Source organism: Salvelinus namaycush, chromosome 7 (assembly GCF_016432855.1).
Source record: "Salvelinus namaycush isolate Seneca chromosome 7, SaNama_1.0, whole genome shotgun sequence".
NCBI lineage: Eukaryota > Metazoa > Chordata > Actinopteri > Salmoniformes > Salmonidae > Salvelinus > Salvelinus namaycush.
Window position 1 is genome coordinate 15,607,374 of NC_052313.1, and position 16,271 is coordinate 15,623,644.

The following is a 16,271-nucleotide window of genomic DNA, read 5'->3' on the forward strand; positions in this document are numbered from 1 at the left end:
GGGATTTTGTGTTCGGCCTGGTATGATTCTCAATCAGAGACAGGTGTGTATCGTTGTCCCTGATTGAGAGTCATACTAAGGCAGCCAGGGTTTCACTGGTGTTTTGTGGGTGTTTGTTTCCTGTGTCAGTGTTTGGGCCACACAGGACTGTTTTCAGGTTAGTCACGTTTGTAGAGTTTCGTAATTTGTAGTGTTTGTTGTTTGTTCATTAAAACATGAATACCTACTACTCCGCATCTTGGTCCGATCCATGCTCCTCCTCGTCTGAGGAGGAGAACGACTACGACAACCTTAACAGTGGTACTTGCCTCGACTGGTACTTACAGTTGCTTTTTCAAAGCCGACTTCCGTAGTTGCCAAGCTGTGGTCCGCGGATATATGATATTATAAGCAATTTTACATTACTTTCACAATGCAAATTGTTTAACAAACATCCATCTGTAATATGTCTTAAAGGTAGACTCAGGGAAAACTTCACTCTCACACAGTCACACAGCCGGTATCTACACATGTGTATGGGTTCGCTTCACGCTCTTACAGCGTGGGATCCACGGCACCAATGGAGAAGTTGAGCCTCATGCTTCAACGCTCTTAGTTGTTGCGGAAATTGACCCACTATGCTGTTTACTTTCTGCATCTACGTCATTTTGCTGAGTCTACCTTTAACTCTGTTACATTCACTGATGAAATGTACTCTGATATTTGACAGCTGATATTTTATGTTAAAGGCCCACTGTAATCAGAAACTTGACTATTTTATCATTTTTGTCACACTAGGAGGTTGTAATCATACTGTGAAATTGTGAAAATTATGGTAATGCACTTTTAGTGCAAGAGCTGTTTGAAAAGATAAAAACAGATGAGTCTAAGTTTGTAACAGTCGTAAAGTTGTCTATCGACTGTAAAATGTGAGCGCAACCAGAGGCGTCATGCCCAGATTTGTCCTCTTAAAAATACAAATATTCTGTATTTAGTTTCAGATGCACTACATGACCAAACGTGTGTGTGGACACTTGCTCGTCGAACATCTCATTCCAAAATCATGGCCATTAATATGGAGTTGGTCCCCCCTTTGCTGTAATCACAGCCTCCACTCTTCTGGGAAGGCTTTCCACTAGATGTTGGAACATTGCTGCGGGGAATTGCTTCCATTCAGCCACAAAATAATTAGTGAGGTTGGGCACTGATGTTGGCCGATTAGGCCTGGCTCGCAGTCGGCGTTCCAATTCATCCCAAAGCTGTTAGATGGGGTTGAGGTCAGGGCTCTGTGCAGGCCAGTCAAGTTCTTCTCGACAAACCATCTCTGTATGGACCTTGCTTTGTGCACAGGGGCATTTTCATGCTGAAACAGGAAAGGGTCTTGCCCAAACGGTTGCCACAAAGCTGGAAGCACAGAATCGTCTAGAATGTCATTGTATGCTGTAGCGTTAAGATTTCCCTTCAATTGGAACTAAGGGTCCTAGCCGGAACCATGAAAAACAGCCCCAAACCATTCATCTTCCTCCACCAAACTTTACAGTGGGCACTATGCATTTGAGCAGGTAGCGTTCTCCTGGTATCCGCCAAATCCAGATTTGATTGTCGGACATCCAGATGGTGAAGCGTGATTCATCACTCCAAAGACACTCCAAGTTTCCACTGCTCCAGAGTCCAATGGCGGCGAACACCACTCCAGCCGATGCTTGCCATTGCGCATGGTGATCTTAGGCTTGTGTGCGGCTGCTTGGCCATGGAAACCCATTTCATGAAGCTCCCGAGTAACAGTTATTGTGCTGACATTGCTTCTAGAGGAGGTTTGGAACTCGGTAGTGAGTGTTGCAACCGAGGACAGACAATTTTTACGTGCTACGCGCTTCAGCACTCGGCAGTCCCATTCTGTGAGCTTGTGTGGACTACCACTTCGCCGCTGAGCTGTTGTTGTGGCCTACCACTTCGCCGCTGAGCCGTTATTGCTCCTAGACGTTTCCACTTCACAATAACAGAACTTACAGGGGCAGACCGGGGCAGCTCTAGCAAGGCAGACATCTGACTTGTTGGAATGGTGGTATCCTTCGACGATGCCGCGTTGAAAGTTACTAAGCTCTTCAGTAAGGCCATTCTACTGCCAATGTTTGTCTATGGAGATTGAATGGCTGTGTGCTCTATTTTATACACCTGTCAGCAACAAGTGTGGCTAAAATAGCTGAATCCACTCATTTGAAGGGTGTCCACATACTTTTGTATATATAGTGTAGGTTATAAGTAGGCCTGTTGTAAAATAAATAACATTAGCCTATTTCTGTCATTTGTTGGGTACGGTAGGCACTAGCCTTTGTTGGTAATTAATGCAATATAGCCTGTTCAAAACGTTTGGGAAGGTTTAAACCAGATCGTAAGGGTTTTGTTTAATTCCATTTAGCCATTTTCTTTGGCCAAATTCAGTTCCAACTGTGATGCTGTTTCCCTCAGTATAACAGCCTTCTCATATTTCTCTAATGAACAATGGCTTGACTTACATTTGATATTACCCTAATAAAGTTTAGAATGGTTTGGTGTGGATATTATTAAGATTTAGCTACTGCAGGCCTATGAAGGCTGTGCTCACTGGTGCTCCAACTGACAGATGAACTTGAGGTGAGAAAGAATGTTTCAGGCCTACCAGAAATACTCCTATAATATAACAAAATAATGCTTATCTTTATCCAAAATATTCTGATAATTTACGAATTAGCCTCCTGTACGGCTATATCCGCATAGCAGACGCAGTAGCCATCTGACATAAAGAAATGTATGTCGGTGTCATAGCATGCCACTGGGATATCTCTATCGCTCTCTATTTCTCTCTGCAGCTGGGCCTAAGCTTCTCTTCCTTTTTTATATATATATATTTTTTACATTAATATCATACAGTGGACTCCAAAGGCTTTAGGCCTTTGCATGCAATGCCCTCATGCATTTAGTGCTCAAATCACCGACAGCTGAACAGTGAGGTGGACAAATATTGTTTTAGGATTTTTTTTATTTTAAGAATTGACTATAAAGTTTTGCGTATACTACACATCAAAACACAAGGAATAGTGTTTTTGTAATTTGTTATAGGCTGTTTTTAAGGACATGTAAATGTGGCTCATTTGGTCAACGTCACTCATTTATTGATGGCGCTGGCTGCGCCAAGTCGGATTTGAGGGATGTCAGGTAAATTAAAATCTTCCTGGTCAAATTTTCCCGAAAACCCGAAACCCTGTACTACTAACCACCTACAGATGGAAATGTGAATTATTATTTGGATTCTAATTAATTGACATTTTTGTAGGGGTTGATACATTTTTCGTAAGGGAAAATAGTCTGTAATTTCAAAGTGGAAATTACAAACTTCAGAAGCCATTTTAAACCTCAAATACACTACAAGTTAAAAATGTCCTGTATTGCAGGAAAGTTCTCCTGCAACTGGGTAATCAAATTAAGATCCTACATCTGTAGCAATTTTATGAAGTTGGCTTTAGCTAGGCCAGGTTCCCAATCTCCCAACTTTATAACTAGCTACCAAGCTTTTTTTCAGGCTATCAATCAAGTTAGAGTAGCTAGGTTGGTAGACTTCAGAAATGCAAGAAATTGCTAAATGTACTGAATAAGACTCACATTCCTTTAAATCTTTTACCCAGATTTTAACAGAGATGCAGAGAAGCATTTAGTTTCTTTAAAAAAAAAACGCCAGTCAGGAGGATACAGACCGCTCAAGAGGTATGCTTGGATATGCCCCCAAAAAAGCACAATGATTGCAGGAAAAAGCAGTTTCAGGTGTTTGAAAAATGCTAAATTCTCCAACTTCCAGATGGGGGCATATCCCCCCTCCGGCCCACCCCGCTGCCATCTTCACATACTTTGTACCCACTCAAATTTGTGTGGGTCATGGCGCCCCTTACACGGAACCTAAACCGGCTGCGCGCTTGCGCCATCGTGCACTATCGTGCATAAATGTATTTTGCCCCCCCACACCAAACGAGATCACGACACGCAGGTTAAAATATCAAAACAAACTCTGAACCAATGACATTAATTTGGGGACAGGTCGAAAAGCATTAAACATGTATGGCAATTTAGCTAGTTAGCATTAATTTGTCCTATTTAGCTAGCTCGCTGTTGCTAGCTAATTTGTCCTGGGATATAAACATTGAGTTGTTATTTTACCTGAAATGCACAAGGACCTCTACTCCGACAATTAATCCACACATAAAACGGCCAACCGAATCGTTTCTAGTCATCTCTCCTCCTTCCAGCCTTTTTCATCTTTGAATTTATATGGTGGTCCATCTAAACTTTCATAGTATTACCACGACAACCGGCAACAAAGTTCGTCTTTCAATCACCCATGTGGGTATAACCAATGAGGAGATGGCACGTGGGTACCTGCTTCTATAAACCAATGAGGAGATGGGAGAGGCAGGACTTTCAGCGCGATCTGCGTCAGAAATAGGAATGACTTCTATTTTAGCACTTTGCGTCGCAGACGCTTGTTGGCTCGCTAGAGCAGTGTTGGTGCAATAATTGAATAACATGGATTTCTAAATTTATTTTGCGACGCTCGCGCACGCGACGTGTCCGGTCTGGTCAGCATGTTAGTGCAACAGAGCCAGTTACAACTGAATTATCTGATCATCAATAGATTAGACAAAAAGCAAGTTGTTTTTAAACACAGTGACCACATATCATCAGGTAGGTCCTTGTTTAATAGCCTATGACATGTTGAAATGTTGACGTTTCTTACGATAGCCTACTTCCAAACCAAATGTTACATAGACACAAAGGTAGAAGGGGTGTTTGTTAAATGATATTTTAAACAAAAAATTTATGGAACGAATTTGGAGCAGCAGTTCATTTTTTCTATTAGCACTCAAGCGATTTTTAGTGGAGTGGGGAAAGGGGGTTGAGCACTGGAGCGGTGCGCAAAGAAGTGGAGCGATGAGTGGGTGCTCACATACTCTGCTTCAGTGACTGTAATTACCTCTAATGAGTGCAATTTTCGCAATATTAGGAGTTGAGAAATAAAGTTGAAAATAGAAAGAAGATATTATCCTATTTTCTACTGTAGGTAGCCTATGTAATTCAAAATGTATTCAACTCTAGGTTGAATACACCCCTGTTTAGAAAATAGCTTGCAATAAGAAACCTAGGCATGTAGCCTACTTGCAATATGAACATATCAACCTAATAAAATGTTATTCCAGCCAGGGATAGGCCTATTTGAGATAATGTATGCAATGGCCTATGCTTGTGAAAGACCATGCTTGATATAACTTTGCACTTGACTGCTTTGCTTTCGAACGATACTCCTTCCAAATGACGTCAAAACAATTGAAAGTTGCTCTGACTGCGATACACGAGACGGAAGAGGACCAATCACCGAGAGAGAGAGAGACAGTTCAACGAAGTCCCACCCAAATAGACTACACCTATTACCTCCCCTGAACGTAAAGCGGGGGTAGATACATCACATAAAGGGGTTCGCCCAAGACTATGGATAAGTTTCTCCTCTAATTTCATTGAATATAACACATTTTGGAAACAATGCGACCTGAAACTGGAATAGTTATTGCTGCCTTGTTCTGCATGGGCTGCTGCGTGACACTCACAGCGCACAAGAAAGGTAGGTGTGAGACCGACTTTGCATGTGGGGAATTTGGTAAAATGTGGGAATTAGTACTAGGTTAGCCTAGGCTACTTACTTAAACGGAATGATTGACACGGAAACGGAATTCTAAATGACAATGCTTCTTCTACATCTACAGTAACCTGTTTGTTGGTCTGGGGAAAAGTCTGCCAAACATTTTTTTTAAAGGAGACATCCACATCATGTAGCATAATTCCGAAGACATGTCACATGATTTCAATAGTATTTATCTCTATGTATCAGTAGACAAAGGCAGTAGGCTAATACACTTATATAAACTTTAAACTTTAAAAAAAGCAAATTAATAGCCTACCATTGAGAGCTATTTAGCCTACTTTTCTGAACACCCGCTTAAGGGCTTCATATATACATAGAGCTCTGCAATGTTTGTCCCTGTCACTGCGTTACTGTTTTAAGGCTAATTCTAACCAAAATAATACTTTTCATTTTCTGAATAGAAACAATATGACTATAGGCCTGAACTAAAGCTGCATCATCACTCCTTACACATTAAACATCAAACTTCAAATTAAATGCAATAGTCTATAGATTATTTGTACCTAATTAACCCACAAGGAGTTCCAGAACTGCTCTGAGACTGTCCATTGCCTGTTCCATGTCTAAACTGTCTTGGCACATTAGCCACCACTAGGAAAGAGGAGACCAGATCTGGTCCTGTATTGTGCCAAAGTGGGTCTCCAGTCCAGATGGTGGTGATGACAGACGGGGTCCCCCATGGAGCAGGGACTGCCCCTTGTCCCCCTGGCTCCTCTGTGGACAACCACCTGCAGTAGGAGACCCTCTGATCTGGCCAGAGTGCTAGCTGTCTGGGACTCCCGCTAGTTTCAAAACACACCAGATTGTTAGCAGATTGTGGAAGTGTCTGATCTGGTTAGGCGTTCGTCTGGGGTTGTTGTGCAAAAGCCAGGTACACATTTCCATTCTAACCAAAATGGATGGACAATTCTGGTATCTATTTTATTCTGCTCTACATTTCTTGATTTATAGTGCAGTCAGAGAGATAGACAGTGTCTCTGGTTAAAACATTATAATATTAGACATATTTAGCAGTCGTTTCCTTTATAAACTGTGATATAGAGGAAAGAGCATATTCTGCTTGCCAGATGAATTCAGTCGTATTAGATGTAGTTGAATTGGAATTGGTGGTTACAATGTGTATTCCCTTTTTTCATTCACTACCTTCTACAGTGACATTTTTTATTATTTATGATGAAGAATGATTTTTCCTTTTTGGGTAGCTTACTAAAATGGATGTAAATTGAACTATAAAATGCTGACATGATTTTCTTATATTTTGTTTCTGTAATTAACAGACATCATCGTAAGAGACAATAATTGAGTTATTGTTCATCTTTGAGTAAGAATAGCTGACTGTTCCTTTTCTTTGACTGGCCTCACACAACAGCTTGAACAAAGGGTAGCTCCTGGAAGGACCCTTGCTTAAGGCTCACACCCCAATTATCCTGGTTTGTGTCTATGGCAATTAGTGTTCATCTTCAGTACATTGTTTGAATGGATTGTTTGAATTGAATTCATTTGTCATAGTTGACTTCTTAGACATGTTCCCTCTGTTTCCACTATAACACAGACTTATAAAAATACATATGGAATTAGCACTGCAAATAACAAGTATCATTGGTTTATCCGTATAATTGTGATCCTCAGTGTCTTAAAGAATTCAACAACTGAGTGTTAGTAACAATGTAACAAGGTCCTTGATAAAATGAACGCAATTGTTTAATGCAAGTAAATAGCTAATTTGATTGGAAGATCCATCTTAAATTGGTGAAAGTAATGACCTTCTCATATGACAGTGGTTCAGTGACGTTTGCTGCTGTTTTGATTCAATGGATGCTATTGTTCTCTAAAGCTCTTGCCAGGTTCTCAATTGCAACCGTCTGCATTTCAGGGTCATTTTATTGTGTCAAGGGTCCATCATGGGTTTTGTTTTGTTGTGCAGCTGTTACATATTATTTCAATGCATTTGAGGAGAAAGCTTTTTCGGCTCCCATTTGTCGGAAGCATGTTATTCCTGGTTTGACATACTTAGCTGAAGAGATGCCAATGTATTATTATTATTGTTCATGGATATTAATAGACCTTACCAGATAGCCTTAGCATTGAGATGATACTCTCAGTGAATGGTGTCCTCTTTCAATGCAAAGAAAAGCAAAAGAGGGAAATAAAACAGATTTGTTGTCCTGAAAAGTAGCTCTGACCTTCACTCCACTAGACACTTATAGGACTAGTTAGGTGTGCATGATAAGTCCATCAAACTCAATTTGTGGCATCAGTCTAATGACCAGCCCTGTGTTTTAGCCTCTGACAAGTTTTCCTCTTTGAGAATCTGTTGACAGAGGACAAGTAAAGCATTTGCCACTCTGAACCCTGTGAGTTTACCTAGTAATACCTTGCCTGTGGCCTCTAACAGACTGCATGTGTTGTAAAAACCGTCAAACCAGCCAGCCACACAAGGCTCATCTGGCCTATACACATTAGAAATACAGTCCTGCAAAACTCTAGAAGATCTTTACGAAGTCACACAGTCAATGTAACAACTTCTAATCCATTGAAAGAACGTTCAGGCAGTTGTCAACATGCAATCCTTTTCACAAAGTATTTGCATTCCAAAGATTCAAGGACTTTAAGAACCCTGAGCCACATACTGTAATGTAGTGGAGTCGGTTAAGAGCGTTTAAGAGCATTGGTTCGAATCCCAGAGCCGGCTAGGTGAAAAATGTGTTTATGTGCCCTTGAGCAAGGCCCCTAAACCCTAGTTGCTCTGGATAAGAGTGTCTGCTAAATGATGGCTCACTAAAAGGTCTCACTTGGTGTAGTGGGGAAGAACTACAACAGCAAACCAGATAGGTATAGGGCACACACATGACTGAAGGATTTTATAGTAGAAGCACCATGGACTACCAGGTGCATGAAGAAATCGTTTTTTTTGTATCAACTCAGAGAAGGTACGGTGGAACTCGTAATTAAGTATCATAAGATCTTCAAGTGGAAATCTTCTACATATTCTGTCTGTATGTCCTTTCTTTGTGTCTGGTTTATGCGGCATCTCAATTTGAATTGCAATGCCGAAACGGTAAACTCTTGGCTCGTGCTGCCTTTGCGTATTAAGAAGCAAAGAGAACAACACAAAGGTAACACACATTTTTTAACGGAAGCAATCTATTTGAGAAATGGAAACATTTCTTTCTTTCTAGAAACATGTGGAGTCAAGTTCTGGGCGGAATTTCCCTAGGCTCCATTTATGAGAGTGTTTAACCCATCAACCTGTGCACTCTAACCCTACCTGGAATGCTTTTAACACCTCTGTTTCAAATGTTAAAAGTAAGTATCAATGTACGTTGAAAAGAAGTTGGTAAAATGTCAAACACCTCCCCGTTTCTTGGAAGAAAGGAACTGATTAAATATTTTTCATATTTTGTTTTGATATCACAATTATTCTGACTTTGGAAACGTGTTCAGTTGGTTGGATGACCAGACCATGCCTTTACTACCTTTTTTGTTTTTCAATCTTTTATATATTCTTTAGACCCCTGTCTAAAGAACAGTGTCCATTTGACTAGTGGAACCTTAAACCACCTTCCATCAGGTGCTACAACAAGAAGTTCCAGATATATGACCTTATATGACACTAAACTGAGCAGCATCCAAGCTGGTAAACAAATAACTTTCAGATTTGTTTTTCTTCTATCATGACTTAGATTTGATTAATTTAGTGTTGTTTAGCATATATTTTACTAATCTGCCTAAATAGCTCCGTGGCTGTGTCTACGGCATTAGTTCTAATCAGCTATGTCTATGGTACGACAAGGACACTGTCCAGCCTTGGCATTTGGCTCCAGAGTCTATCGAAATGCTGGCCTCTCAAGCATATATCGGCTATTCCCCGAATTATATGTCCTCTCCAACCAAGGAGGGCAGCTTTCTCATTGCTGTTTTCACAATAGCGTTTTCACTAGGCTAAATCGAACCTTTTGAGAATTAACCATAAATCAGTATTTGCTAGAAATGAATTAGAAATCAATTTGAACACTTTAACATTTGACACGTGATGCCACATATGATTCAAGAACAATGTCAATACAGCACTTGTTGGGCCATTTAGGCATCATCTGTTATTGAGTGTGTGAAGAGTGAATAATGCTCCATTGATTTTAGGCCTGAATATCCTATTATATCACCCAGGGGGAGGTCACTTGTGTCCACTCTGTAACACTTATCGGTGTTAGTCCAATAACATCATATCTCACAAATCACAGCTGCTCTGTTGGCTGAATTGCAATGGACTTATTTTGCTTGAAAAATTCTGGCAAGCAAATTTTTTACAAGTATATGAGGGATTTTTTTGTTGGGATGAACGTAAAGATAAAACAAGTGTGAAAGAAGGTTTAATGTAAGGTCAAGTTTAAATGAAGAGTTTTATGATTTAGCTTTTTTCTGTGTGTTTTATTCCCAACTTAACAAAAACAAGTGCAAACTTTGCAGCTGGTGCAAACACTTCTAGATACTGTAGGTAGAGGTAAATTGACAATTCCAAGGTAATGGAATCTCACTTAAAATGTATGCCAAACAAAAACCATTGATTTCAAAGTTTAGCAAACCATACTATATACACAAGGACTACTTTTAACAATTTACACATTGTGTTTTACAAAAACACTTTTACTGGAAAAAATGTGAAGATACAAAGTTTAGTAAAAAAAAATCCTCAGTTTTTTTATGTGCCCAAGTTATCCAAAAACAATGTTAAATATCTGCTCTGAATTAAGATTCAATGATGTCTGCAGAAACAATGGTGTCAGCTATGACCTGACACATTGCCTTTACAATACAATACAGTAGAGAACAGTAGAGTTCAGTATAGTACAGTCGAGTATAACTAATTGATAGGTCTACCTTTACTTGTTACATCTGTGAACTTTCATTATCGTACCTCATTAGGTAAAGGAATTTCAAGGCAGAATGCAATGTTTCTGAAAAACTTACAGAAGGCAGAAAAAAAGATCAAAAAGTATATATAAGTGATGGAATTAGTTGGCAGGGATTTTTCAACAGTATTGTATTTTGATGTGTTTCTAATACCTGTAAGAGCCCTTTTCCATATGTTTGACCAGAAATCAAAGCCTTTGCTTATTCCTAATTTTTGTGATGGGAAATGGTTGAAAATATAAATATGCCTTAATTTAAAAAAATATATATTGACACTTTCATTTGACACCCATTTTTACATGATCCTGTGAACTTCACATGTTAGTGCTCATGGGTCCTTTTACATGGAAATGACCAAATCTCTAGTATCTATTTTTACATGAACAGACTTACAGATTTGTGTTTCCCCCTGGGCTTAATCCCCTTATTTTCATTTAGCAAATCATAAAAATAATTTATGGGACAGACCAGGCTGGATTAGTTTTGGCTGGAAAAAAGACCACCAAATCCCAGGAGAAATAGCTGTAAATAAACTGTTAAAAGAGACCATGGTCAGGCTTAGATTCACTTTTTTTAATGTTGTTCTTATGTCCAGAAATAACTACAGCAATTGGTGTGTTGAAGTAGAACAGGAGTGGTCAACCCTCCTCCTGGAGAGCTGCTGGGTGTGCAGGGTTTTGTTCCAGACCTGCCCTACACTCCTGATTTTTACTAATCAACTGCTCTTTAGGTCTCGATAAAGAGCTGATACTGGTGTGTTAGGGCAAGGCTGGATCAATAACCTGCCTATCCAGTAGCTCTCCAGGAAGTGTTGGCCACCCCTGGAGTAGAGATTCTATCTCAAACCTGGTGCTAGACAGTTGTTCTCTTCAAGTTGTCTGAATGCTATCCGTGTCAAAACAGGTTTAACTCAGATATACGCCAAAACACTTTCAATATATGGCCCTTTTTAGATGTAATATAAGTCATATGAATTTTAAGCAATGACCTCAACATTTACTCTCCAATAACCCCTAGAAAACACACTGACAAACAAACAATTATGCTATTTTATTTAATCTGAGGCACTTAAGTGTTTCTATAGATACTACATATGTGCCACCTCCTTGTTAACTGCACTATCTAATTTAAAGCAGCCTTAATGTCATTTGCTCAAATTCAATATAAAGCTGCTGTTACACATTTCTGTCTTTCTTGGCAACGTTCTTGGACTTAAAGGGGGACTGCTCAGTGAATAATATTGTCTCTCGCTACATACGCTGTGAGAGACAGGGAGACTTTATCTGAAATTCTCGAGTCCAAAGGGTTGCGAAATTCCGGATTGGGGGCTGAAAAACAACTTCCTGTCACTGGGTTGATTCTTCTTATGTGGTGTTCTTTTCATATGTAAAGTATTCAGACCAGTCAGTCATGGTGAAGAAATGTGAGACGTTCACTTGGGAGAGAAGAAGAGTTTTCGTGATCCTATTGAGATATGAAGCAAAAAAGCCCTTCTCCTATTCTTTCAGAGTGACAACCCCTCCTGTTGTTTCAGCTCAGGTGTCCGATTGCAGATGGCAGTTTTTTTGTGTGAAAGATTCCACCTAGACCCAATGCTTCGAATTAATCCGGATCTAAGATTGTTATCACGTAGTGTACCACACCTTCTCATTCACAAAAGACAGGAAATTCATCCAAAATAGAGTCAAAAGAATGACAGGATGAAATATATGACAATGAATCTGTGACAGAGTGAATCCAGTTGTGAGACTTGGATGTGTGACATGACTATATGTTGCGTCTCTAATATGTCTCTAACGTCTCTACCCACTGGGCACACACTGGTTGAATCAACGTTGTTTCCACGTCATTTTGTTGAACCAACGTGGAATAGATGTTGAATTGACGTCTGTGCCAAGTGGGTAATATGTTTGAAGATCTAAACAATTATGTTGATTTTTCTTTCCTCCAATTTGAATCTTCCATCCTGCTTTGACATACAAGGCTTGTTTAAAAAAAATCCTCATTGCCATGACATGTTGAAACATCAGGGTCACCTGCCTCTGGCTCAGTTCAGTGTTCATTTTGAATGAATTTCACCTTTGAACGAGGGTCCGGTTTTCAGTGAGGTCTAGCGTAATTTCCAGCAAATCCCAACTCAAACATCCTTGATCTGCCATAGCGCACATCTTAATGTCAAAATACCAGGCATTTGTTAAACAAGACATAGTGTACATAACAAGTGATAGATGGGTCACTTGACTCGTGATTGATGTGGGAGGACAGGACAAATACTTTTGAACGGCTGCTCTACATCAGAATCGATAATGCACTTGCGACACTAAGTGGTAGGCGTCAATGTTAATAATCTCCTGTAAATCTCATTGATTCGTCCCTAGCAAACCTATCGATTTCCCACCCAAAAAGGTTTGTTTGACCGACATGTCGGACTTCCGCGAATGCACACAAAGTGATGTTCCAAGTTGTTCCACATTCTAAAGTGATATGCCAAGTTGCTAATGTACATGTGTTATCCATCGTAGGGTCTGACTGTAGAGATTTAGAGCATAGACACCAATACTGATGCTTAGTTATTTTACACTTATTGATTGTGAATGATGACCCACACTTGAGGTGAGGGATGTGCAAACAAGTGCCAAGTTGCCTCCTCTTGCAGGAAATGACCAACGTTCATGTGTGTTCATGCCAAGGCAAGACAATGACTAGTTAGCTAAAGCCAAAACAGACTGGCACCCAAGCTAGTCAAACAAAACCCCACAATTCTACAGACGGTAAAACTCTAGAAAGAGATTCAGAATTGGTAACACCCTCTATTCTTGACGATACCACGTTCCCACAGTAGACACAATAATGAGAGAAAAGCATCGACTAGAGGGGGGAATGGAAGAGATAGAGAAAGTAGTCAAAAGAATGACAGGATGAAATATGACTTACTGGATGTGTGTGGTGTGGGGGACTGGAAAAAGAGCTGAGTGAGTGATACAGATGAAGAAGATAAGGAGAAAGAGGGAGAGAGAGAGAGGGACAGGGACAGGGAGAGAGAGACGAGAGTGCTTAGGGTTAAACGGCAAAGCACAGAGAACAGGGTCGCCGGTCATTTGGAAAAGGGTAAACAACAGAAAGTCCAAGTTCTCTGGCCTTGAGAGGGGAACACTGGGGATAAATATGTTGGCCAATTATCTGAACCATGTGCTTCTGCTGCTCCAAATGCAGCCTACTGCCTACCGCTGAGATTTTCACGCTTTTCATTAGCAAGAATCAAGGGGGATACGGTTAGAGTTATCAGCCCACAGCATATTTACAGTATTTTGTGCCTCAATGTGATTGGTTTATGCTAAAACACTTATCCCTACAACAACCTTCCTGCACTGTGCACACTGCATCAGAAAGACTTGTCTTTCAAATACTTAAGCTGTGATTGACAGTGTTTCCCCTTTACTTTATTGTACCAGAGACATACAAGCTATCTGCCCTTTTCAGCTTAGAATACCCACCGATTAAACTTCAGTAAGATTAGCACTTGTGAACTGATTAAATTGGTGTCAGCTGACCGGTCACAGCCAGTAATACCCAAGGAACAGGAAACCCTGTTATAGTAGGAGAATGTTGTAGATATGGAATGCACATTAACTCTATTATTGAGTTATTGAGGGGTGGCTAATGGCTATCATGCGCTTTCCTCGTAATAAGTGTCTACCACCTATGGAATAGGCTCACTTTAATACATACAGATGTAGGATCTTAATTTGATCACCCTGTTGCAGAAGAACTTTCATGCAATGCAGGAAATGTAAAACGTGTAGTGTATATTTGAGGTTTAAAAAGGCTTCTGAAGTTTGTAATTTCCACCGACTTCATTTCCCTTACAAAAAAATGTATTAACCCCTACAAAATTGGCCATTAATTATAATTCACATAATAATTCATATTTCCTGTTGCTGCATGATTATTTTCCTGCTCTAGCAAACTGGCTCAAATTAAGATCCTACACACATACTACATATAGTTACAGTGTCTTCAGAAAGTATTCATACCCCTTGACTTATTCCACATTTTGTTGTGTTACAGGCTGAATTCAAAATGGATTAAATCTATTTTTTTACACACAATACCCCATAATGACAACGTGAAAACATGTTTTTAGAAGTTTTTCCAAATTTATTGAAAATGATTTATTGAAATACAGAAATATCTCATTTACATAAGTATTCACAACCCTGAGTGGATACTTTGGCAGTGGTTACAGCTGTGAGTCATTCTGGGTAAGTCTCTAAGAGCTTTCCACACCTGGATTGTGCAACATTTGCACATTATTCTTTAAAAGATTATTCAAGCTCTGTCACATTGGTTGTTGATCATTGCTAGACAATCATAATCAGGTCTTGCCATAGATTTTCAAGTAGATTTAAGTCAAAACTGTAACTCGGCCACTCAGGAACATTCACTGTCTTCTTGGTAAGCAACTCCAGTGTAGATTTGGCCTTTTGATTTAGGTTATTGTCCTGGTGAAAGGTGAATTAATCTCCCAGTGTCTGGTGGAAAGAAGACTGAACCAGGTTTTCCTCTAGGATTTTGCCTGTACTTAGCTCTTTTTTTATCCTGAAAAGCTCCCCAGTTCTTAACAATTACAAGCATACCCATAACATGATGCAGCCACCAATATGCTTGAAAATATGAAGAGATTTGCCAGAAACATAACACTTTGTATTCAGGACAAAAAGTTAATTACTTTGGCACATTTTTTGCAGTATTACTTTAGTGCCTTGTTGCAAACAGGATGTATACTTTGGAAAAAAAGGTATTCTGTACAGGCTTTCCATCTTTTCACTCTGTCAATTAGGGTAGTATTGTGGAGTATTTACAATGTTGTTGATCCATCCTCAGTTTTATCCTATCACAGCCATTAAAGTCTGTAACTGTTTTAAAGTCACTATTGGCCTCATGGTGAAATCCCCGAGCGTCCCTTCCTCTCTGGCAACTGAGTTAGGAAGGATGTACTTATCTTTGCAGTGACTGGGTGTATTGATACACCAGCCAAAGTGTAATTAATAACTTCAGCATGCTCAAAGGGATATTCAATGTATGCTTTTTTATGTTTACCCAATAGGTGCCCTTCTTTGCGAGGCATTGGAAAACCTCCCTAGTCTTTGTGGTTTAAACTGTGTTTGAAATGTACTGCTTGACTGAGGGACCTTACAGATATCAAATCAAACTTTATTTGTCACATGCGCCAAATACAATCATTTGAGATAATTGTATGTATGGGGTACAGAGATGAGATAGTCATTCAAAAATGATGTTAAACGCTATTACAGCACACAGAGTCCATGCAACTGATTATTTGGCTTGTTAAGCACATTTTTACTCCTGAACTTATTTAGGCCTGCCATAACAAAGGGGTTGAATACTTTTCATTTTTAATTAATTTGTAAAAATGTCTAAAACGATAACTCGACTTTGACATTAAGAGGTATTGTGTGTAGGTCAGTGACAAACAAATCTAAATGTAATAATGTTTATATTCAGGCTGTAACACAACAAAATGTGGAAAAAGTCATGGGTGTGAATACTTTCTGAAGGCACTGTCCATTTGCATCAGCAATTGCTCCATAACCTGTCATCCAGGTTCACAATGCAAATGATAGTGTCATTTAAA

General features: G+C 39.6%; 1 protein-coding gene across 1 annotated transcript in view; it reads left to right on the plus strand.

Moving 5' to 3' along the window:
* Window positions 1–5,420: 5,420 nt before the first annotated feature.
* The window catches only part of LOC120051015 (melanoma receptor tyrosine-protein kinase-like), a 52,261-nt gene continuing 41,410 nt past the window's right edge, over window positions 5,421–16,271 (plus strand). Inside the window, exon 1 of the mRNA XM_038997589.1 lies at window positions 5,421–5,623. Coding sequence (XP_038853517.1) covers window positions 5,545–5,623 — 79 coding nt within the window. The 5' untranslated portion in view covers window positions 5,421–5,544. The remainder of the gene's footprint in view (window positions 5,624–16,271) is intronic.